This window comes from Ictalurus punctatus, chromosome 15 (genome assembly GCF_001660625.3).
Source record: "Ictalurus punctatus breed USDA103 chromosome 15, Coco_2.0, whole genome shotgun sequence".
Classification (NCBI taxonomy): domain Eukaryota; kingdom Metazoa; phylum Chordata; class Actinopteri; order Siluriformes; family Ictaluridae; genus Ictalurus; species Ictalurus punctatus.
The window spans coordinates 1,621,030-1,646,587 of record NC_030430.2 but is presented as its reverse complement, the minus strand read 5'-3'; the positions used below and the strand labels follow the sequence as shown (position 1 = coordinate 1,646,587).

General features: G+C 40.3%; 2 protein-coding genes across 2 annotated transcripts; both read left to right on the top strand.

Annotated features, from left to right (window-relative positions):
* The first annotated feature begins 438 nt into the window (after window positions 1-438).
* Window positions 439-18,458, top strand: camk1gb (calcium/calmodulin-dependent protein kinase IGb). Its single transcript, XM_017487723.3, has 13 exons — window positions 439-4,245; window positions 6,431-6,542; window positions 9,879-10,004; window positions 10,516-10,590; window positions 11,137-11,275; window positions 11,384-11,507; window positions 11,605-11,680; window positions 13,577-13,689; window positions 13,837-13,915; window positions 15,369-15,456; window positions 15,652-15,980; window positions 16,326-16,430; window positions 17,636-18,458. Exons 1-12 carry the CDS (start codon window positions 4,122-4,124, stop codon window positions 16,393-16,395), a joined length of 1,455 nt encoding a protein of 484 aa, XP_017343212.1. The 5' UTR covers window positions 439-4,121; the 3' UTR covers window positions 16,396-16,430; window positions 17,636-18,458.
* Window positions 18,459-23,912: 5,454 nt separating this feature from the next.
* Window positions 23,913-25,129, top strand: g0s2 (G0/G1 switch 2). The gene is made up of 2 exons (XM_017487722.3): window positions 23,913-24,070; window positions 24,292-25,129. Exon 2 carries the CDS (start codon window positions 24,320-24,322, stop codon window positions 24,653-24,655), a length of 336 nt encoding a protein of 111 aa, XP_017343211.1. The 5' UTR covers window positions 23,913-24,070; window positions 24,292-24,319; the 3' UTR covers window positions 24,656-25,129.
* Window positions 25,130-25,558: the final 429 nt, after the last annotated feature.

Here is a 25,558-nt window from a genome sequence, read left to right as displayed (position 1 = left end):
TCCCTTTATTACCTCAAAATTTGGACACAGCGGCCTGGTGGGAGACCATGCACACACATTCTGGGACTGTCCGAAATTAACAGAATATTGGCAAAACATACAAAATGAGATAAAAAATAATAATAATAATGCTTACATATAGAACTGCCTTTAGAATCATCTTGTTATTTATTGGGATTACTTCCAGATGATGTGGAGAACAATAATATGACATTCTTACATAGGAAAGAAGATGATTGTGGTCTCCTGGCTGAAGCCGCAGCACCCCACCATATCACAGTGGAGGGAAAGGGTGAAGGATGTTTACTACATGGAATATATAACTGCAAAATTGCAACTAAAAACAGAAATGTTTTCAATTGCACACACTTAGCATTTTTCCACTGGTGGTGTGGTGTGGCTCAGCTCAGCAAATACCCATTTCCCCCCATGTGCTTGCTATTGCCATGGCGACATTCCTAAGCACATAATGGCTGCTGAATCTGCTCACCCTGATATACAGTCAGTGTAGACCAATGATTGGTCAAATGCAGTTGAATAGACATCCTGAACTCTACCAGCACAAAAATCTTCAGTAAAAGGATAGTATCTGTTGGAAAATCGATCTTTTCATTATCGCTATTCATCTTGATCTCGATCACAGGTGCGTTTATGCTTTCGTGTGGTTTCGGCTTTGTTAAACACGATCTGGTAAGGTAGTTCACATGAGAGAGAAACAAACACAGCACATTAGCATCAAAAAAAGACATCATCTTTTTTTATTACAGCATTATTTGTGCCTACCAAATCACCACCAGATAACCTCCAGAGATTCTCTTCCTACATTCATCAGTAATGTGATGTAATGGAAAAGTGACACATGAATTTAGATTCGGATTTATTGCCGGTGGGATCTGCGGTCGTGGTCATTATTTCATTAACCCACGTTCCCCATAGTCCACATGTTTTGCAAGCCATCATATCAGGTTATGTTTCGCTGCATGTTGACCACAGAGCTACATCAGGCTGGACCACTATTGAGACCGTTGGCTTCTGAACCAGAAGCATTACTGTCGCTCTAAGATTAAGCAGTTGATCCGCTATCCTGTGTGGAAGCTACCGTTTCAGTTTCAATAGGGCAACCATAAAATGCGCCTGCATTTGCCACTGCTTATGAGCCTCATTCCTGTTTTACACTCTGAGGATCAGAGCACTCTGATGGCATGCTATCAGTACTCTATGCAAGTGTGGGTTTCGAGAATGAGAAGCAGCCACTGAGAATACGTTTGAGGCCATCTGCATGCGCGACAGCTGTATTAACCACCTCTGACCACTGTTGCATTCCTAACAGCTTTTGAATTTGTCTCACACCCGCTGCCAACTTCTCTTCGTTCCAACAAGGCACTCGCACGTCCCATTCCTGGAGGCTGGGCAGCTGTATTCTGCTCGTTTTTATTCCTGCTTTACAACGCACCAGAGACTTGCTTACCTTTTTTCTTCCTAGAGGGCTCCATAGCCATGTCTGCTGTTCACTTCACTTCACTCCTTGCTGTGACCACACTTCATCAGAGGAAGGAGAATGAATAACCAGCAGAATGGAATAGCCGGTCTGCTTTGTGCAGAAGGTTGGTGGAGTTCCACAATTCACAATTAGTTCTGAATTTCTAATTAAATTATGACACGGACAACAGGACACATGGCTGTTCTTATTCGACCAGGACAACAACAGTAACATGTTAAAACGCTAGAATCACCCGAGTGGTGTGTCGGTGCACTTCCTCAGTTCCCTGACGAGATGGGAATTGACGAAAGAATAAGCATGATGTAGTGGGGACCTTTTACAGGGTACCCATGCGGGGTCACATTCATGGTCACAGTCACAAAGTGACAACTTTGCCGTTGGTACTGAGCAAGGAAACTCCACAAGTTCAGAAACAGACTGCCCTAGTGGTCTGGAACAAAAACAAGTAGAACCTGGAGAAAATGCTGTGAAATCAAAATATCAAAGATACTGAAGAGAGCAGAATTGTTATTATATTATATAATCATAAATTGTTAATTCCTTTAATTCCTATACAAAATGCCGATTGCAGTAGCCCCCAAGTGGTGCAACAGGAAAGCATTTAATCTATTGTAAGTGGGTGCAAGTCCAAATCCTGGCGATGTCATTGCTATGCGTGGCCAGGAGCCAAGGAAGCAAAATTGGCCATGTTCTCCAGGTGGGGAGGATTTCATACTTTCTCCCCTGTCAATCTCAACAAAACTAGACAATCATTTGGAAGAGCTCCTCATTTGGCAGGTGGCATACTGTAAAATGAACAAGAACTTTATTTGCTTCAACGTGCTTTATGGTTACAAGAGACAAAATAGTTTTCACCATTTCTTCTTGAATCTCCAAGTGTGTAATAGAGAAAGTTCCACATTCATCCACGGAAATGTAAATAGGCCAGTGTGTTTGCGAGTCCGCACGGAACGTCACCACCCATCTCTATTCACATCGCTTACACGGAACTATCTAGAGAACTCCATATTTAGTTTCCAATCTCCCTTACTTAGCAACATCAAACACACACATTTGTAATTACCGTGTTCACATGGGTTTACTCCTGCTGTAACCTTCTCCAGGATGTGGATGTTTGCATGGGAAATCCCACTGAAATCCTGTTGAGATGCTTTTTGTTTTGCTACCTGAATGTCTCACGGCCACCGTTCCCGAGCTGACCGGGATAAACCGGTTACTGAAAATGAATTAATGAATGAATATTACAGAATGAACACTCTCTCTACCGGTTAAAATAATCTTTACAGTGGGTTTGTGAAAGCATAGGGACAGTATGCCTGTATGCATACAGGCGAACGCGATTAGGAAGAGTCATGAGATGTCATGATATGGTAATCCTGATTGACTGCAGAAGTTAATATGCTGTCTGAGCCTGTGCCAACTCACCTGCTTGTCACTGATCATCCTGCTTCACTGACAGTAACTACCTGGTTTTACTATAATATTTTCTTTATTTGAATAATTTAATTAATATCCTGGCGGTGCAGTGGGTAGCACTGTTTTTCTAAATACTAAATACTTGGGGGGAGTACATCTTCTTCTTATATGTATGTAGGTTTCCTCTGGGGTCTCCGGTTTCCGACCCCCCAAAACATGCATGCAGGTGTACTGGTCACTCATGAATTGCCTTTCAGTTTGAATTAGTATGAATTTGTGTGCATGGTGCCCTGCGAAGTGCATGGTGGATTAGTGGTACGCACGTTCGCCACACACCACAAGAGTCTGGGGCTCGAATCCTGCCGCTGCCCTGTGTGTGCAGAGTTTGCAAGTTCTCCGGGTTTCCTCCCCCGGTCCAAAGACATGCATGGTAGGCTGATTGGCGTGTCCAGAGTGTCCGTAGTGTATGAATGTGTGTGTGATTGTGCCCTGCAATGGATTGGCACCCTGTCCAGGGTGTACCCCACCTTGTGCCCCGTGCCTCCTGGGATAGACTCCAGGTTCCCCCGTGACCCTGAAAAGGATAAGCGGTGTAGAAGATGGATGGACGAGTGTCCTGCAATGGACCGGCATCTCATACAGGGTCAAGCCCAGTGTTCCTGGGATGGGTTCCAAATCTGCTGAATCTTCCTGGCCAAGATGTTCAAGATGAATGAATGAATGCAGACATAAGGAGCAGTATAGCCTGTTATAATTCAACTGCATGAAGCTGTCAGTGAAATACAGCCCCATAAGCCTGTAACACTGACAGGTCTACAGTATGTTGGAGAGAGTGATGCACTGTTCCCCCAGCACCCCTCCCCTCTCACTCTCTATCCTCCTTTATGTCCCTGCGTCTCCACGAGACAATCTGTCCAAATCTTTTGGCAGGAGAGTCGGAGCGAGGCATCTCGCACCCCTCCTCGGCGCTAGGTAAGTCAAAGCTGCACATAAGCTTCTTTCCGCGTTATTCATAAAGCACTGGGACTGGCGCGCGCTGCTGCACGTCGGAGTCAAAGTTTGAACAACGCGCACGCGATCACGATTATTACTTTGCCGTGGTAGATTTTTTTTCGCTAGGGCACAGGACAGGGTTTATTTGTGGGGAGCTCGTGCACTGTACTCGCATGGTCATGTGCTCCGACCGCACGCGCCTGCGTGGTCCATGTTCGTGTCGCTGAGATCAGCGCATCAGTTGCTCCGGTTGTCTCGCGCTGTCCTCTGTCCCTGCTGTCCCTGCTGTCCCTGTCTACCCATACTGAACACCTGGAGCTCTTACATTCCAGAAGGTAAGGTCGAGCAAATAATAATAATAATAATAATAATAATATCTTTCAGTGAGGGTAATTTAGGCATGCAAACACCACTACATAATGATGCATTATTATTAAATATGTATATTTATATGTATAACTATCATCTTTGATCTTTCATGAAATGATAGCTACATTTTTTTATTATTTTAGTACAAACTTAGAGATTTAAAAAAAAAAAAAAAATCTTTTGTTTTATGACTTCTTCGTGATCAAGTCAGTACAAAAACATTTTCGATTTCTCAACACTAGTTTTCCAGCCCACAATGAAATATTACAGAAAACACGCTTGTACGCCAGTGAAGTAAGGTCGTTTCGTTATTTTTGAAGTCATCTTTCCTCCCCAGCACGTGCCTGAAACCTTTGCAAAGCACTGTGTATACAGAGTAAATAAGTCAATGTGTAAAATATTTCACACTCGAGATTCTGCACGGTTTTCAGGTCCCTGTGTGAAAACGGAAGCAAATTTGACCCATGTGAACCGCTTTGTACGAGAGGGTCAAGTGTTCCTCGTGCATCCCTTCTACTGGAGCGCGTGCTCGGACGACACTGACGAATTTCATCTGAAATGGATCAGAAGGTTTCGCGCACACTTGTGGAGTCCGGTTCTACTTTTCACTCCAGTTCGTGTCAATAATCGAATTTGCAATGAAAATACTTGAATAAATTTAGAAAAGTGTGTGTGTGTGTGTGTGTGTGTGTGCCTATGACAGGAAATGGAGTAAAGTATAGTATAGTCAGTGGTATCGTGATTGCTTTTACACTGATGCATCAGTAATTGTGCCTTCCTTTAAAAGAATATATAGAGAGAATAGGTAACTGATACATATTCAATTTAAGGAGCGGGTCAAATTGGATATCTATATGCGTGTCATATTGTGCGTTAAGAAAAAAGGGATGTAGACGTGCATATTTGTGATTCTGAAGTAGGTCGTGTACTGTACCTTCATTTTAATTTACATAGCGTGTCCTAAAGGAAATGAAGATTAAAAGAAAATAAAAATGATGCGGTGTTAGATTAGGCTTAACTCTGTCTGGCTCACGGCATGTAGATTTGCCCTAATAGGATGTTCTTTTTGTTGTCAGGTTACCCAGTTGTAGTCTATACATTTACTTACCGAGTTAAAAATAAATAAATAAATAAATAAAAATGAACCGATGTGTTATGGAATAATATCCGCACGATATTGCGTCCCTGTTGTGTCCGTACTGTTATTATGCAGTAGCTATTTATCTCCGATGTCCTAAGTTTGACCTCTTGAACTGTATGGGTTAATTCCTTTGGGGTTAAGTGAATCAAGATTCTTTCCTCCGTTACATAAGAGGAAAGAGGCCAAGTCTTAAAGTCAGACCAGGCTTGCTGATTGACTTCTAATCCTTTCCAGTGCTTTCAAGTGTTGATAAGCTAACCCATTTCCATCCAAGAGGATTTTATTTTCCCCGCACTTCATGTTATGTCTTCCACGTCTTGTGCCGAGCTGAAAGAAATCGGCGTGATAAATAAAAGACAAGTTCCTGCGAGATCTACTTCACTCGTAGAGCTGGACTTGAACTCGAACTTGATTTGGACATTACTCTTTAGGGTGTGTTTCATTAAAAAACAAAACAAATATATATATGTGGGTAAATTGGGGCATGGCATTTTCATATGACGTGTAAATAAGAGACCAGTGGCCGGGAGCTTGTTCCCACACAGCTGAAGATCATTCATAATTGTGTTCAAATCACCGCTTGTTTTGATGCTGTATAGCAAATTCACAAATCGGATGCCGATTTGTTCGTACTTCATTCTACAGGCCGAACTCTGTACTATTTGATGAATAAGTACCAGAATCTTCGAGATGACAGCTAGCTGATGAGCATGAGCAGACCTCCAACACCGATCGCTTCATTTTACAGTGGATTTCCTCACTCCTGGATGAATGTACCTTGAGAAATTACAGAAGAAAACGTTATTTAACATTAAGATTTAAGGATTTAACCTTTACGTTAAACACACCTCATGGTTCCTGGAGTATCAGGAGGTCTTTTTATCTCCCGACAATTGTATAATTCTGGGGCTCTCAATCTGGGACTTGTGTTTATCTTCTCAGACTGGATCGGTTAGCCTTTAGATTACTTGGTTCCTTTTGATCTCTGAGTCCTATTTCCTGTGTTATAGAAATCCCTGGAGAAACTTCCGCTGAAATGGGTCGCAAAGAGGCCGACTATGACTGGAAGAAGAGCACTGACAACATTCAAGAAGTGTTCGACTTCATAGAGGTGCTCGGATCGTGAGTACAACGTTTTAATAATTATTACCCTAACGATGATACACTTGGTATTATGACTTTTACTTTAAACTGTATTAGAAAACAATATTAATGTACACGACATCGGTATATATCACTATACTTGACAATGGTGGTAGATTAGTGATTATACGGTTTATACTGCGATAAATATATGAGTCTATAGGGTATAGAAGCTTCATTTGTGGTAGTATACCACATCGTAGACATTACCAGGTGAGTGTTACTGGCCTAGCTCTGACTGTAATATAGACAAATTGTGAGAGTCTGTGATTGGATTTGAGTGAGGCCTAGGCAGGGCAAGTCGCGACTACAACCGACAAAACTAGCTACAAAACAGAACTGAATAAAAATGATCTTGAAATGAAAGATTATTGATTTGTGGCTTCATTTAGCATCTTGTTTTTCAAACCTCTTATTTGTCTAAGTGGATCATACAATATCATATCCAGTGGCTAAACAGCTGTGTCCTCAGGTTATTTAGACCCGGTGTTCTGAAAGTTTTGGCAGCCAGAGACCCATTTAACTGTAAAATACACGATCACCATCTACTGTAATATAGGAACACCTGTACACCTGCTCATTTATGCAGTTATCCAATCAGCCAATCATGGGGCAGCAGCACAGTGCATACAATCATGCAGATGCAGATCAAGAGCTTCAGTTCATGTTCACATCAGACATCAGAATGGGGGAAAAGGTTGATCTCATCGACTTGAACTCTGGCATGGTTGTTGGTGCCAGATGGTTTGAGTATTTCAGAACCTGCTGATCATCTGGGATTTTCACACACAATAGTCTCTGGACTTAACACAGAATGGTGCAAAAAAACAAAACAAAAAAAACATACGGTGTGCAGAGGGTATGCAAGCTGAAACGCCTTGTTGATGAGAGAGCTCATAGGAGAATGATCGGACTGGTCTGAGTTGCCAGGAAGGATATAGTAACTCAAATAATCACTCTTTACAACCGCGGCGAGCAGAAAAGCATCTCAGAATGCACAACACATCAAAGAACACGAACAAGCCAAGAACAAGCATCTGAGGCTATCTGAACCTAATGTGGTCTTCTGCTTTGTTGTAGCCCATCCACCTCAAGCTTCGATGTTTTGTGATGCTTTTCCACTCACCAAAGTTGTAAAGAGGTACAGCTTGAACCAATCTGGCCATTTTCCTCTGACCTCAACAAGGTGTTTCCACATCGCCCACAGAACTCAATGTTTTTTTTTTTAATCTAAAGACTGTTGTGTGTGAAAATCCCGGGAGATCAGCAGTTTCTGAAATACTCAAACCAGCCAGTCTGGTACCAACAACCCTGCCATGGTTAAACTTGCAGAGATCACATTTCCCAACCATTCTGGTGTTTGATGTGAACATTAACTGAAGCGCTTGTCGTGTACCTGCATGATTTTATGCATTGTGTTTACTGTGTAATTTACCTAATACAAACAAAATGCATGTTATGTATCTAACTGTCCATGAGGGGTCGTATGTTCTTTTAATTCTTTGTAAAAAAAAAAAAAAAAAAAAAAAAAGGTAATAAATCACTTGCTTTCTCTTCAGACTGAACAGTTATACTTTTTTTCCCCCTCTCTTCTATCTGGCACGGAAAGAAACAGCAGTTGATCTTAACACCCTCTACATTTCCCTCTATTCTTGGAGACAAGCTGTGAGATATGGAAGGCTGTGATAAGCTGTGATTATTTAATACTCAGGAGTCAGGATCACTTCCAGAACAGTGAACTGGGTAGAGAGGGTTTTGGATTTATCTACAGGCAATCTAACTGAGTGGTGCTGGGATTTTTAATTTTTTTTTTATTGGACATGTGACACACAACTATTGTCCTGATCACGAAAGGAGGAAAGTGCAGGTGACCTTCAGACAAGCTTAGTGACAGCTCTGAAAATCAGTGCAGCATTTGCATCCATTGCAACCATCCCCGGTGTCCTTGTTTTGGAGCTATAAAAATGATGCGGTAGGACCAGTGAGAAAAGCTTTGCTTCGGGGAGATGACCCACGCGTTTCCTGCCGAGAAAAACAACCTGAACCAAATCCCAATCTCCCTCAGCAGCACTTACAAGGGAGAGCATGAGCCACTGAAAAACACGGTGAATGAAATGACAACAAATTAATGCCTGCGATTGAGATGTACTGAAGCATCTCCCTTATACGCATCTCCCTGAGCATTGTGCATAATTACCGGTCAAGTCTTTGCACGTATTAATCTGTCTCGGTGCTGAAATCTTTTACATATAGAGAGTCATTGAATCAATCGTATCAATGTCAAGAACACGTATAATTATACCACTAGAACTACGTTTCATAGCGTTTATATTCAGAGGTAAAATTGCAGAGGCAGAATTTCAGTAACGGAGGGCGTGCTGGCCTAAGAAGAGCTCGGAGGCGGCAGTTAAAAGCAATTCTTTGATACGCCGTGTTCTTCATGAATATGTGTGCTTGTGGGGGTGGGCGGGGTGTGAGACGGGGCATGGCAAGTGGGTGTCCTGCTACAAAGCTCAGAGTAAAATAGTTTTTACCCTTGAGAAGGAATATTATAGTGTAAGGTCACAATTAAAGCGGATTTATGTATACTGTATATTTATGAATATTTATGAATTACTGAATGAATCAGTTAAAGAAGGGTTTGAGGGTTTCATGGAGCGCTCAGTGACCTGTTTGAAGTGCCACACCTGGATACCTGAGCTGTTACTATTTCCATTGCGTAGGGGATTTTGACGCTTAATCCCCAGCCAGGACATGTATTCCAGGTTACAGCTTTAGACCGTGTGGAAGGAACAGAGAACAATACATTAAGCTATCGCTGTGGTTTTATGCCATTCTCAATCCACAAAAGAGCGTTTTTGAAATGTAACAATGTAACGTTGTTGGCTTCCGATTTCCTTCAAACATCAGAGTTCTGGGTTTGATCAATGGGGCACATAACATTCAGCATTTGATGATGATACCGGGCGGATGTTTTTCACGGATGAAGTAGTGTGAGGACCGGGGCGGAAAAAACATCACTTAACATTAAGATAATCAGTTGGGCTATTTTCTTACCTCCTCCAGATCCTGGCACAAATGGCTGTTAGGTGTTGTGATACGGATGCATGTAGAGCTTAACTGAAGTGCCAAAGAGGAATGGCTTTAACAGGTCATCTGCACGTTCTCGTTAAAAATGTAGAATGAATCACCTTGTTTGAGACGAGAATATCAGCCGACCCTCAGAGTAGTCATTAACTGTTAAATCTTAATAACTGAACAGCCTCACACAACGTCCTCTTTCTGTGCGTATCTCTACCTCCCTCTGTCTCTTAGGGGAGCGTTCTCTGAGGTGTTCATGGTGAAGGAGAGGAAAACAGGAAAGCTCTTTGCCATAAAGTGTGTGAAGAAAAAGAACAAAAGAGACATCAGCTTGGAGAATGAGATTGCTGTGTTAAGGAGGTACAATAAAAAATATTATATATATATATATATATATATATATATATATATATATATATATATATATATATATATATATAAAATACAGTGTTGTGAAAAAGTGTGTATATAATAGTTATATAAGTAGGCTATATATATATATATATATATATATATATATATATATATAAAATACAGTGTTGTGAAAAAGTGTGTATATAATAGTTATATAAGTAGGCTATATATATATATATATATATATATATATATATATATATATATAAAATACAGTGTTGTGAAAAAGTGTGTATATAATAGTTATATAAGTAGGCTATATATATATATATATATATATATATATATATATATATAAAATACAGTGTTGTGAAAAAGTGTGTATATAATAGTTATATAAGTAGGCTATATATATATATATATATATATATATATATATATATATATATATATATATATATATATATATATATATATATATATATAAAATCAACAATTCACATTCTTTTTCTTTTAGGATTAAACATGAAAATGTTGTGGGGTTGGAAGATCTCTACGAAAGTCGCACTCATTACTACCTTGTCATGCAGCTGTAAGTAGTAGGTGTTTGCCTACACCCGGGGCGAAAATGGGCAAAGACACATCAAAGTAGTAACTAAATGTACATGTATATCAAGTAAAAAATACTGCAGCGGAAAAACGTATCATAATATAACGCTGTGTTTTGTGAGATTAGTTCTGATAGCTCACTGGGAAATGGTAATGTTATCGTTAGGGAATATTTTAAATATAATAAAGTCCAGGGGGTTGGAAGCACATATTGTACAGTTCACAAACTGCTCACAAGCACAGGGTGCTATTACTTCATAAGGTTTAGTCCTACAAAGAATTTCTAGCTGCTAAATCCATCAGAACTGGATGAGAGTCCGTTCGCACAATTTCCCTACACGAAGCGTTTTCTGTATTTTAGAAAATATAAAAATCCACAACACCACAAAGTACAAAAATAGAATCTCATACAAATGCGTGTATGAGACGTCTACCTGTCCAGCCCATATAACTTTTATCTGTATGTTGTGTATTTATACTCGCAGAAGCTATGATCTGATTTTTTGTTTTTGGATTCTTATTTTGGCAGTGTTTCAGGTGGTGAACTGTTCGATCGGATCCTGGACCGGGGAGTGTACTCGGAGAAGGATGCTAGCTTGGTGATCAGGCAGGTACTTGAGGGAGTTAACTACCTGCATAAGAATGGCATAGTACATCGTGATCTCAAGGTATGTGTACGGGCACACACACAATTCACTAAATACATTCGTCTACGCTTTGAATCATGTCTGCTACAATAACTGCTGTAAAGCACAATATCTATTTTTCCTCCAAAGCCTGAGAACTTGTTGTACTACAGTCCAGATGAGGAGTCCAAGATAATGATCAGCGATTTTGGACTTTCAAAGATGGAGGACAAGGGCATCATGTCCACAGCCTGTGGTACCCCAGGCTATGTGGGTAAGTAGGCCAGTTAAGGTTCAAAAAAGAAAAGACAAAAATGTAACTATTGTGTAAAGATTGTATTTGAATACGGATTGTTTTTTCTTGCCTATAGCTCCAGAGGTGTTGGCTCAGAAGCCTTACAGTAAAGCAGTGGACTGCTGGTCTATTGGAGTCATTACATACATACTGTAAGATGCCTATAATATACTCTTTTATTGTCACTATTATTGATATTTTTTTCTGTTAAATCTACAACCCCAAGTCCAAAATAGTTGTGACGCTGTGTAAAATGGAAATAAAAACAGAATGCAACGATTTGCAAATCTCATAAACCCGTATGTTATTCGCAATAGAACATAGAAAACATATCACATGTTTAAACTGAGGAAATTTACAGTTTTAAGAAAAATAAGGTAATTTTGAATTTGATGGCCGCAACATGTCTCTAAAAAGTTGGGGCGGGGGAAACAAAAGCCTGGGAAAGTTAGTGTTACTACAAAGAAACAGCTGGAGGTTAATTGGCAGCAGGTCAGTTACATGACTGGGTTTAAAAAGAGTATCTTAGACAGGCAGAGTCTTTCAGAAGTAAAGATGGACAGAGGTTCACTAATCTGTGAAAAAATGTGTCTGCAATTTGTGGAACATTTTCAGAATAATGTTCCTCAACGTAAAATTGCGAAGACGATGAATATCTCATCATCTACAGGACATAATATCATCAAAAGATTCTGAGAATCGGGAGAAATCTCTGTGCGCAAGGGACGAGGGTGAAAATGAATGCCCGTGATCTTCGGATCCTCAGGCGGCACTGCATTAAAGACAGGCCTGATTCTGTAATGGAAATCACTGCATGGGCTCAGAAACTCCTCCAGAACTCAGAACGTGCCATCCACAAATACTGGATAAAGCTTTATCATGCAAAGAAGAAGCCATATGTGAACATGATCCAGAAACGCCACCGTCTTCTCTGGGCCAAAGCTCATTTAAAATGGACCGGGGCAAAGTGGAAAACTGTTCTGTGGACAGACGAATCGAAATCTGAAATTCTTTTTGGAAACCACGAACGCCGCGTCCTCTAAACCGAAGAGGACTAAAGAGGAGAGGGACCAGCCGGCTTTTTATCAGCGCTCAGTTCAAAAGCCTGCATCTCTGATGGTATGGAGGTGCATTAGTGCCTATGGAATGGGCAGCTTGCACATCTGGAAATACACCATTAATGCTGAAAGGTATACACAGATTTTAGAGTAACATCTGCTTCCATCCAGATTCCATCCCATCTTCACTTCTGAGAGACTCTGCTTCTCTAAAATACTCTTTTTATACCCAATCATGTAACTGACCTGCTGCCGGTTAACCTCATTAGTTGCAAAATCTTCCTCCAGCTGTTTCCGTTTAGTAACACTTACTTTTCCAGCCTTTTGTTGCCCCGTCCTAACTTTGTTGAGACAAGTTGCGGTGATCAAATTAAAATGTACCAAATTTCTTGCCTTAAAATGGTCCATTTCCTCAGTTTAAACATTTGATATGTTTTCTATGGTCTATTGTGAATAACATACGGGTTTGTGAGATTTGCAAATCACTGCATTCTGTTTTTATTTACAGTTTGCACGGCGTCCCAACTTTTTTGGAATTAGGGTTGTACAATTTAAACCACAATAGCTTAGATATCACACATAGGATGTAAGACTTTATGGCCTATTACAGTAGGACACAGTTCTATTGGATGATGATATAACGTCAGCTAGAACTTAAGATCCCTGGCTTGTTTAAGAGTTTAGATCATGACTGTTATACAATGTGTGTAACAAGCTGTTTACGTCATGTCATTGAACGCTAGCCAGGTTAAGCTCTGCTTACCACGGCAGTGGTTGCTGTATAGAGCAGCATGTGAGAGATTTCCCCCTAGTGGAGGAACTGCTAACAGTTCAACACATAATACACAAACATACAGTACTGTACACGTGTCCATAAAAAGGAAGCATATGATATTAAACATGAGTATTTCAGGAAAATTCTAATATTAATGTTAAAATATAATAAATAATAAATAGATAATGATCGTGTTCAATGATGTGTCTCTGCAGTCTCTGTGGATATCCCCCCTTTTACGAGGAATCAGAGACTCGTCTTTTCTTGAAGATCATGAAAGCCCAGTATGAGTTTGACTCTCCTTTCTGGGACGACATCTCAGAATCTGGTGAATGTCTTCTTTTTCTTTCTCTCTCTCTCTCTCTCTCTCTCTCTCTCTCTCTCTCTCTCAACATGCAAACTCAACAAAACTGTGTATATTTATATAGGCACATATGGACATAGTTAACATTCTGTGTGTTTACTGTATTTTCAGCAAAGGACTTCATCCGCAACATGATGAAGAAGAATCCTAATTTGCGCTACACAACAGAGCAAGCTCTTAGACATCCCTGGTGAGATATAGTTCCGGTCCACTAATTTGATTGGACAAGAGAGCTGATATTTAGTACAACGGCACCCGTTACATTTCGCTGTTTGTCTCACTTTGCATGTCTGTCTTTGCTACATAAAATTCCGACACTAGCGGTAGTTCATCGCACTGAAACCTTTACTACACTTACTATGGGCTGTCAGTCAGTCTGTGCGTTGCATGGCAACATATAACGCTCTATCCAGCTACACTTGGAGCTATTTTCATTGACGGAGCAAAATATTTGGCCATATTGTGTCTGAAAAGCAATATTGCACTCGCAGTCATGCTAATGGTCATGTGTACCTGCAGAAGAATCACAGCCGTGCTGATATTCAGTACAACAGCACTCGTGCTTGTGTGACCTTGCTTAAGCATGTATTGGAATGAACGGTAATCAAAAAGAGTTATGAGAACATTTGGTACAGTAAAAACAGATACTTTTTAGAAACTCTACCAAAGGGTAGATAACTGAAGAGGGAGCATGAATACCTCGCCCACAAATAGTTTAGTTTTCTGTGTTTTATATCATTTGGAATTTTTTTCCTATATTAAGCAATGGTCTAGTAAGAGGTCTAGACATTTTTGTAGCCAATGCCTAGTTTTGTTTTGTTTTTGTTCGTAAATATTAGCAGGGGTGGATAAATGATAAATTCATTAGCTAACCCACTAGGCGGAAGTGGAAGCTCCAGTGTGCTGCCCAGACCCATGTTTTCGTTGACTGGCAACCAAACGGAATAGACTAAAAAGTGGTGCAATAGCATGATGTGATGTCGTGTAACCAGCTAGTTAAAGTGAGTTAATACAGACTAAGGGAAAGAAATTAGTATAGTAATTTCTACACAGGGAATTCCTGCGTATCCATAGTCATTATCCATCTCTGACCTTGTGTTTGAGTCTTCAACAAAAAGTCAGAAAGTCACTGGTGAACGCTTTGGCTATCTAGGAGCTGTGGTGTTCTCTCCTCACGTCACAAGTAAAAAATATTCTAGTCTGGCTAGTGCCTTTGCTCTGGCGTGTTCTCTCCATACCTATAATTTCAGTAATTGTGAGGCGATGTATTGTGTATACTGTGTTAGCAGGATATGACAGGCTTTATGCCGCACTTTATTTTCCAGTTTCTTCAGTGTTTCTACGTATCTGCATGTTCCGGATTCTTAAAAGTCTGTCCGTTATCCCCGCATGCTACTTAAGCCACCAAAGCTGTGATTTGTCCACCTGGATTAGGGTTATAATAATTGCTTCTTTGCATATGTGTTTGCTTACACAGCATTAGGATAATATACCAACTTAATGGTCATAGGATACAATTTGTACGTCTGTCTTTTACTCCTTCATGTTTGCTAGATATAAAAGGCTTGGTTTAAACATTGTGGCCACTGGCTGGTATAGACCAAGAGATTTGGAGAGAGATTCGTTTCTGTATTTGTCTTCAGGATCATTGGAAAGACCGCCCAAAGCCGTGATATCTACCATTCCGTCAGTGAGCAGATCCAGAAGAACTTTGCCAAGTCCAAGTGGAAGGTAAAGGCACCCAGTCTCTTAAGGCTCTGAGCTCTGGCCTGATTACACAACACAGCCCCAGCAACGGTCATTTCATATGCTCAAACACTCATAAATGTGTCCTCTGTGTGATTTTTCTTTTTCCCTGTCTGGACCTGTTTTTTCTTAGTTGTGGATGAGGAAGATTATGTGATGTTATCTTTTTGTGTATTCCAGCAAGCTTTCAATGCGACAGTGGCCATCAACCACATGAAGAAACTACAGCTTGCTCATGGTGAGGCCTCAGTCAAACAGAGCCAGACAAAGACTCAGCTGCCTGACATAAAAGTCATTGCAACATCTCACCTTGAAGCAACAGACAACAACCCGGTCCATGACATTTTAGAACCCAGTGGCAACCTGCCTTGCAGTCATATGACTTTGCCATCTGTTTCCATGGAAACAAAGACTCAGTACCTTCTGCCGAAGGTCAGCCATAGTGTTACACTCACAGTCAATGAGAAGACCAAGCATGTGTACCACTCCGAACCAGGAAACCTAAATGGGTACTGAGCTTCATCAGTTTGAACTAATGAAAAAAATAGCCATAAGCCAATAATAGCTACTGTTCTTTATACTATGATATTCGGTGATATTCCTGTGTCTCATTTGGGTGGTCTGCCTAGGAATATTCCACTTCTATGTAGCTTTGTGGACTCCTGAGATAAAGGCTGTCCGTACACATTGCATCAAGGCTGGCGGAATTTTATAAACCAGTATTATAAACCAGTAGGGTCGCTATATACAGTGTTATGATATTTAAAAATACCATTGGCTCATGGCTATTAAACACAATGCAGACATCGTGAATTGTTCAGTTCTTAAGAAATCGTCTCCTCCTATCTGTACAGGTATGAGAAGACGGGCAGTCACAGTGGGGAGAAACTTCAGACTTCAGCAGGTGTCTGCTCTGTCATGTGACTGGCCTTTGCAGCATTATGAGTGGACTTTAATAGGTAAAGCAAATAGAATTACGTGACCTTTTCCATTTGGTAGATGCTTCCCTGGCGTCTAGATTGAACAGATTTAATAGCGTCTCATGGAGGTCTAACAGTTTCTCTTTAGCAGTACTGGAATTTGAACTTACATCCTTCCAATCACTTGCTTTAACTCCTGAGCTACCACTCCCACTTAGTAGTAAGATGGTATATTGTGGTAAGGAAAAAAAATTAATCGCACCATTATTTAATTAATAAATCGCCTATCGTGTACAATGACATCATAAAATAAACTGGTTTCTGGTGCCTTTCGTCTGCGCAAGAATATTAAACCAGGGTCCATCTTTACTTTTTATGATAGAATCCTGGGAACATCGGCGCGAGTTGGGAATACACCCTTGACGGCATATATCTATTAATAACTTTTATTTGAGCTGAAATTAGAAGTCATTAGAAATGACTAGAAATTAGTCAGTACGTGTTTTTTTTTGTTTGTTTGTTTTTTTTTTCCAAAAAGGTTGCACTCTAGCAAACATATTTTGATTAAATTACTATAATGTTCCGAAGGTTAAGATTAGGGACAGGGCAAATTCAAGTCAATTCAATTCTGTTCTATTTGTATAGCATTTTTTATTTTTTTATTTTTAAACGAAAGTCATTGTCACAGTGTAGCTTTACAGAAATCCAGATGTAGATATTAGATTCCTAATGAGCAAGCAAGAAGCAACAGGGGCAAGAAAAAACTCCGTGAGATGGCATGAGGAAGAAACCTTGACAGGACCCAGGCCTAAAAGCGAACCCTTCCTGTTCTGCATGACTCTGGATAGTGGAATTATAAATCATTACTCTTCTATAATTGTATTCGTATACAGTCACACTAAGTGTGTTGAAAAGATGTTCAGTATGAGTATCATAGCCTAAATGGTTACAGCAGGCGTTCTTAGATACAAGCATACAGCACTGAAGACTGAGGCTGGATATATAAACTGCTGCTATATACCGTATATAAACATATATAAGTTTGGGGAAGACTCACAGTGTGTGTGAGTGTGATGGTGAGGTGTCCATAAACTTTTGGTCATCTAGTGTATATTATTATATAGTAATGAACTATAATTATTTAAGTAATTATAAGTCATTATTTGACTCTCTGCTTGTGTATATTACTTTTCTCAAGGACACAGTGACCTCACACGTGTGTCTGTGTGTATGTGTTGCTGCAGATCTGTGACCTGTCTCTTGGCCACTTTGGCCAAAGTGCTTTGGGCTTTGGCTCCTTTGGGATACGGAGCGATTACAAGACAGCTGACCTGGTGCTTGTTGGCTTCACCAATGTATTGGAGTTGACAAGAGTGCCTCCATATCATCATGCACAGACATGACTTTACATACACAACACAAGGGAAATGACACGCAGTACTCTGAGAGCAGAACAACACGCTTAGGCACCTGATTATATTATAGCACAAACAGTTTGTTCCTCAGGACTGGGAACTCCAGCCCTGTGTATTATTTCTATGAAGATCACTCCATTTTATCATGAACTTGTGTGCTTCATATTACATTTTGAGTATTGGTGATGTGAAATTATTATTATTTATTTATTTATTTATTTATTTCCTAATAGTCTGTGATTTGCTGTGTATTTAACAATGTATCAGAGAAGATACTAAATCCATTAATCCATTAATTGCTGAACCCAGACTGTGGCTGGCAGGAATTCCCTCTTGCCATTCCATTATAGTAATAGATTTTTTTTTTCTTGCTTAATGTATCTTAGAGCCAAAGTTTATTTTTTATAATAAATATATGAATGTTATATACAAGCAGAATTATGCATTTTGTTTTACAATATCCCGTATCACTACACCCACTACCATAAAAGAATGTCTTTCCTGGTTTTTTTTATATATATAATATAACCATTTGCCAATGTTCCTGACACTCCGGAAAAGTGTGGGCGTTTTGTAAATATATTTGTTAATACTCAATTATCAAGCGAGATATAAATAATAAATAAGTGTCCTATTATTGTGCAATATTCAATACCACCCTTACCAATAAAAAAAAAAAAAAAAAAAAAAAAAAAAAGGTTTCCCAATTCTCTGTCATAATTATGTGATTATCCTCTTCCACTCTCGGTGTGTGAATGTGTGTGATTGTGCCCTGGGATGGGTTGGCGCCCCGTCCAGGGTGTCCCCCGCTTTGTGCCCCTCCAGGCTCCCCGCGACCCTGTGTAGGATAAGCGGTATAGAAAATGAATGGGTGGATGGAAACTAGTTATCAACACAAGGGAACTCCTACATAAAAAAATGGAGTGCCAGACAATAGCACACAAATGAGGGCACCCAAAGTGATTAGTACTTGCTATTCCTGTTTGTTTTGTTTTTTTGTGCGCATCTATTGACACAATTACGTTTGGAAAACCTGCAATAGCAAAAAAAAAAAAAAAAAAAGCCCCTCATTATTGCTGTCTTTTCCACTGCCGTATTTGTTCAGTGTACTGTAGTTGGTTAGGAAACTCCAGACCTGTCTCCAATTTCATATTGAAATGTGCCTGTGATTAAAAAGAGTCCCAGAAAAAAAGTGCCCTAGAGTAAAAAGGATTTGAGTGTGTGTGTGGATGTTGTTGCTGCATTTTGTTGACCTGTGAAATAGTGGGACGAATTGCTGGCAGAGATCAACTGAAACTGCACTAGGCACACAAAATAAACTGATAAGCTGCTTATCACGCTCAGCAACGAGGCTCCTGCAGTCCCTGAAAACACATTCTACTTTACATTTCAACTGTCACCTGTCTGCACCTTGTTTTGAGCAGAGTCAGCAATGACTGCCAATCAGTGCCGAGTAGTGGGGCGGGAGCTGCTCGTAATCAGTTTATCGGTGATTACACTTGTCTACCACTAGGGGTTTTGGCATACACATGATCAGGAGTAGTTCCAACGCTGCATTCGACCTCCAAAACTCTGATTTCCTACTCAGAAACCCGGGTCGGTCTCATCAACCCCGAGTTCAGCAAGTGACATCAAATCAGCATGGCTGCTCACAGCAAAGCAGCACATTTTTTCCCTTTTAAACGAGTTGTGTACGCCGTATAATGAATGCTGTATCAACCAACGTACAGACATGTTAGCTTTTTAAATCTATAACCCTGACTATGCATTTCGCTGTTTTGAGGAGGAAAATATACACCATTCCTCACAGTTAGCCTGCTACAAAAGATGAACGTGGAGGTGTCCATGGTTCACCCCCACATAGAATCCCTGTGCTCATCTGCTAAAGGGACTGACCACTGAGCTATATGGAAAGTGCTGGTGAAAAGTGCAAACGTCTAAGTTATATAGCATCATCTCCTGGATCATTGGTTGCCACCAAGTCTTCATCTGGACAGGAACTCTGTCTGTTTGCTGGGCTTCTTTCTGTGTTTCCCTGGGTGTTTACACCAAGCAAAATGTTTCGCTGTTTAGACTACGGGACATGGGTCAGATTTAATTCTAAGTTAACTCTTTAACACCAATCGTGCTGCATCGACATGGGCATTGAGTAGTCCATGATATGGGATGTCCTTGAGATGGTCAATTCCAGGGCAGTGTCCACAATGAGGCAATGTCCACCTAGAGCTTCCATGAGATTCAGACACTGACTACTTGAGCACCCTTGAGTACCATGTTTTGTTTTGGTTTTTTTCTTGCGCAGAGAAAAACGGATGTTTGTGTGGCGGGAATACTGCAAATTTCAGGAAGTCAGCTGACTTAGCAGATTCAGTTCCCACTGTTCCCAGATTTGAAAGACACGACACCTGTGGCTCCAAGCTGTTACTTAAAGGACTCCATACCGTGTTCATGTTGTGTTCATATTGATCCTACATCACCATATGACCTTAATGAATGATCTTGGCATGTGTGTGCATGTGCAAAAAGGTGGAATGCAGGTATCACTGCCCCTGAACCTTTCCACCATAAGAACACTACAGATAACAGTAAAAACAGCACATTATCTCTCTATGTTCATCAATAACAACAGTTTATCAATTATAATTAGGCAGAATAAAAGACGTGTCTGAGTCTCAAACCAAAATCAGAAGGCTATTCCACAACTGCTGGGTTTTGTACGTGGACGGTTCCATCATTTTAAGTATCGATATGGAGGCTGTCGCTTGTGACTAAAGCAAGCAGAAAAGACAGTAAATTCATTCTGAAATTGTAAGGTGAGACTTAAGAAGTATCCACCCATTCATTTTCCTTACTTCTTGGAGCTTGGAGCCTATCCCAGAGAACTTGGGGCACAAACAGGGGACAACCTGGACAGGGTACCAACACATAGCAGGCCACACAATTGCACCCACTACAGACAATTTGGAAATGGCAATCAGACACATGTCTTTGGAATGGGGGAGGAAGCCAGAGTACCCAGCAGAAACCTTCGAGGCACATGCATAGTCCGTGCACATGGGGCGGAGATGGGATTCGAACCAGAAATCCTGGAAGTCAAAGATGTGACAATTTTCCAGAGGAATTAGGTAAGCGTAAAAAACACAGACGCATGAACGTCTCTGACCTCGAAAACATTTCACAAGCTGTAAGTGTATGAGTCCATGAGTGATAAGGATCTCTTCAGGGCTTGTAGAGCACTGTAAAGGAGAAACTATCATCATCATCATCATCATCATCCATATTATTAACACTTGTGTGTGTAATAGCTTCAGAGTGACTGTGAGCTATTTACAAAGTCAGTGTCAGCTATTTATTAGTGCGCAACTCAACGGCTGATGCAATGCAAAGAAATATATTCTACCTTGAAATTTCACCAACTTTGTTACTGGCTATTGAGAATGAAAACAGACTGAATTAATTAATGTGATCATCTGCAGTGTTTTGTTGTTCTGTTTGTTTTGTTTTTGCTGAAGCTGCTCTTTTATATTTCGTTACGTGCAGCCTGTGATGCTGTGGCCGTGCTTGGTCGGTTTCTCAACACTGTCTGTGCATCTAGGGGACAGGCCGTGGCACGGATCAGAGCTGTGGGTCAGAAGTCTCTGATGTGCTTCTGTCCATGCAGCAGAAGCGATGCCTAGAGTGAGTCAAACAAGTAACGTTGCCCAACATCCCCCTTCTCTTTCACCTCACATACAAACGCACACTCAATCAACACGAGTGAAGTTTTTTAGTCATCCCGATTTCACCAAATGGTTGTAAAAGGTCAACAGCAAACTCAACATTTACATATATTTATATCAAATGGCCATTAATATTATTATTATTACATGTTTGCATTTTTCTGCAGATGATCTAGGTGAAGATTAGAAATGGTACTTTGTCTTAGAGCACAGTTCTTTCTTCATAAAGTACAGAAATTCTGACTTCTGTCTTAAATAGTTGTGTTAGACATCAATAGTTGATGTCTGGTGTGTTAAAAATGCCACAGTACTTGTGTTAGAACTACACTAAACACTGAGGAATTGCCAGGCACCAGATATAACATATAACAGATATAACCACCACAACCTAGCATGTAGGTCTTGCTGATCATTAACTCAAGATGATGCAATCTTATTGATCTCAGGATAAACGGTATCAGTTTACTGGGTCTTCGTTTTAACAGCTTTGACACAGCAACTGCTGGCAGAAGACCCAGTAGAGCAAGGTTAACTGATTGCCATCGTGTCCGAATTTGTACTGCTCTTCAATCGAAAGGCATCGGTGTAGCATACCAATGTGTGTTACACTGGACACACAAGACTGGACTGAACCCTTAGCTAACAATGAATAGTATAGCCTACTTATACTGTACCAAGAGCTTTAATGGGTAAAGGCCATTAAGATAGTTCATAAGAAATAGCTTCAAGATTTAATAGATTGAGACATTGCAAGTCCTTGTGTTAAAGTATCACATTTTGGCTCTGTACTTCACTTCAACACATTAAATTTGTATTATGGGTATATATGGCTGCCACAATGTTAACAAATCTGTGTGTGTATATATATATATATATATATATATATATATATATATATATATATATATATATATATATATATATATATATATATATATAATATATACACATATTCTGTTCACTATCCTACTGCAAAGTTAAATGTCTAACGATAAGTGCAGTTTAGATAAATCTGCACACCCGAATTAACCCTGTTAAGGGCCTGCATCATTAACAATGACTACAGTAAGCAGTGGTGGCTGGATAACCCTTCAAGTTATCCAGAGAAGAAGGGTACTTCAACATGTTAACCATAAGCAAAATATATATCGCAAAATAATTCTGAAATAAAATTATTTAGTCATACTATTCACCTGGTAGTCATGTTAGCATTTATTCAAAAATCTAACTGGTATTTCGATCGTATCTGTGTGCAGGACGCTGTCCAAATGAGTGTGTACAGTATGTAGGTCCTTAAACTTCTGAAAAGTAGGTGACTTCTAATGGGCTTGCTTCAGATTGTCAGTATTGGGGCGCGCCTCATTGCGCCTCGGACGCGAATCAATATTGCTTTTATATTTTTTGACATCGTGTGATCGGACCGTTCTCAACGACTCTCTTTCCCGCTACTGGAAGATGTCGAAGTAGGCGCAACATTTCTTCCAGATGAAAGAAAATTTGGTTTTATCTTTACACACACACACACAAAAAAAAAATCACATGGTGTTCAAATGAAGAAGAAGAAGAAGAAGAAGAAGAAGAAAAAGGATAAAGGAGTTTGGACCAGATTGAGCCAACTTGCAAATTCAGCAGCAGTCAAGTGACTGCTTACACAAGGGGTTTCTCCGCCATTTGTTATGGCAAACAAGTTGGCTAGCTAGATGCGATGTAAGTCATGTATTTTATTGTTTTCCTTGTTTGCTGTTTCAAAGTCCTGGGGCACCGGGGCTACGAGACGTAAACATCTTTCTGAAGAATGCAAACGGCATGAAAGTAGCCGCAGCCATCTTGACAATGCTATGAGGCTAGAGTTTTTTGGGAAGCTTAGCGTTGCTGAACATTCAGTCCCGCATTACTAACGGTGTGAATTTCAGTTTGTTTGCACCACCCCCAAACCCCACCCCCCAGACAACTTTCTTTCAGATACGTTGTCTCCTCAAATGGGAGGTCCATGTATAAAACGGACTGTGAAGCTTCGTATAGATTTACAGTGAGTAGCACAGTAACCAGTTACCTAAAGACTGTCTTCCATAACTCCTATATTGCACTGTAGAACTATTAGGTGTGTGTGTGTGTGTGTGTGTGTGTGTGTGTGTGTGTGTGTTTCCCACTGAACAAATGCAATAAAATTGAACTTTGAGTCATTATGGATTATGCCTATGACATAATCGAGAGCTTATGAAGAGAACATCAGATTCACCACATTACTCACGTACAATGGAGAAGAACTGAGATCTGTTTTGTCACATGACCAGGAGATGAAGTTGCCTGCACAAAGGTCACTCTACCGAATAGACACGTACCCACCATCTCCGAAGCACACAAAATCTTGCACAAGCATACTGGCAGTGCTTCTTTTTTCATAATGAATATTCATGTTCAGTGGGTGTGGCTACAGACGGCACTGAGTTTAAATACAGAACAAGCCTGCAGTGAGTTGCCTGATGATACTTGGACATAATCAAGTGAAGCTCAACCAACTGAAGGTTCCACTTATATTGCACATGTAAGTACTTTTGGATACCTCGATTTGCTAATACTATTTGCCATTAGTCTTCAGGGTTCTAACATTCCGAACTTCTCTGATCTATGTACTTTGAACGTATTCGACTGGTTAATAACTTCATACGGATAGTAAATGCAGGACATGCACTTATGCAGATATGGAACGGTTCATAATTTATTATAATATGCCGTGAGCCCTAACAGTCTTTTCTCTCCTCACAGACACAACTCTTGAGTGATTTCGAACAAAATGGAGATGATGCAGGAGATCATTCCTTTTGCAAGGGAGATGCTAAGTGCTCGACCATCAAAGGGCATCATGAAGGTATATCTAGTAGGAGGGACCTTTGCAGTCCTGGGCATCGTGAGTGGCGTGGTGGAGGCTGCCTGTTCGCTCTTCCCTGAGCAAGAAGAAAACACCCTGACTGAACTGATGGAGGAGACCATAACAGTGACGGCTCAGACTCAAGAGCCACAGACAGTCCTCCCAGAAGAAGATGAACAGGACGCTGAGATGGAAGCCAAGGCTAAGGAACTGCCCATGCTCAGGCAGCGACGTATGAGTTTCAGAGCCCATGCCTCTTAAAATACACACTCGCTAACACACTGCGTGTACTGCCTTTGAGATGCGAAGACTGTATTGTCATTGTACTTCTGTGCAAAACAACGAGATTATAATGGTATTCCTTAAAGTCTCCAGACAACAACATAAAGCTACATTATAAAACACAGACACATATATATATATATATAGAATAGTAAACAATTGTAAATGAAACAAGCACTGAGGTTTGTGTGTGTCTGACAGAGAGGAAATGCAGAGTGCCTGTTGGGATTGAATGCTGTTGAACAGCTAATGTTCGGAATTATGGGGTGTGGGAGGGATGAGGTTGGGGGGTGTTGGGGTTAGGCGGGGCCTGTTCTCAAATGTTATTTGTAAGTTTGTTAAGACGATGTGATGATTTTCTACTGGCTGAACATTATTTATAAAGGATGTAACAAGTCTTTACTGAGTAAGCTTTCTCTGATTGCAGCTGAATAAATTGTACTGTGTGCAGAACCGTGGTCTGTGTCTTGCTGTGTCTTAAACGTGGAGTTTTATAGAACACGTAGCCTAATTCGCACCCTCTCCCACATATCTCAGGATGCATTTTTTTTCAAGCCATAGATGAAAACTAAATTCATTTCAGCAAGGCTGAAAATTCAAGCATCCATATGCAATATTCATATTGCATAAAACGAGAACCCTTTAAACACGCCTGCCGATAAACCCCCCCACCACCACCACCACACACACACACACACACACACACACACACACACACACACACACACACACACACACACACACACACACTTGTGAGGACCAAACTGCATCCTTTTGGCTCTTTTAAGGTTTTTATTTTTATTTTTTTGTATTTTAGTTAAAGCTGCAGTTTGTGATTTGCTTATGGAGACCAGCCAAAAGTCCCTGCAAGGTTCAACTTTC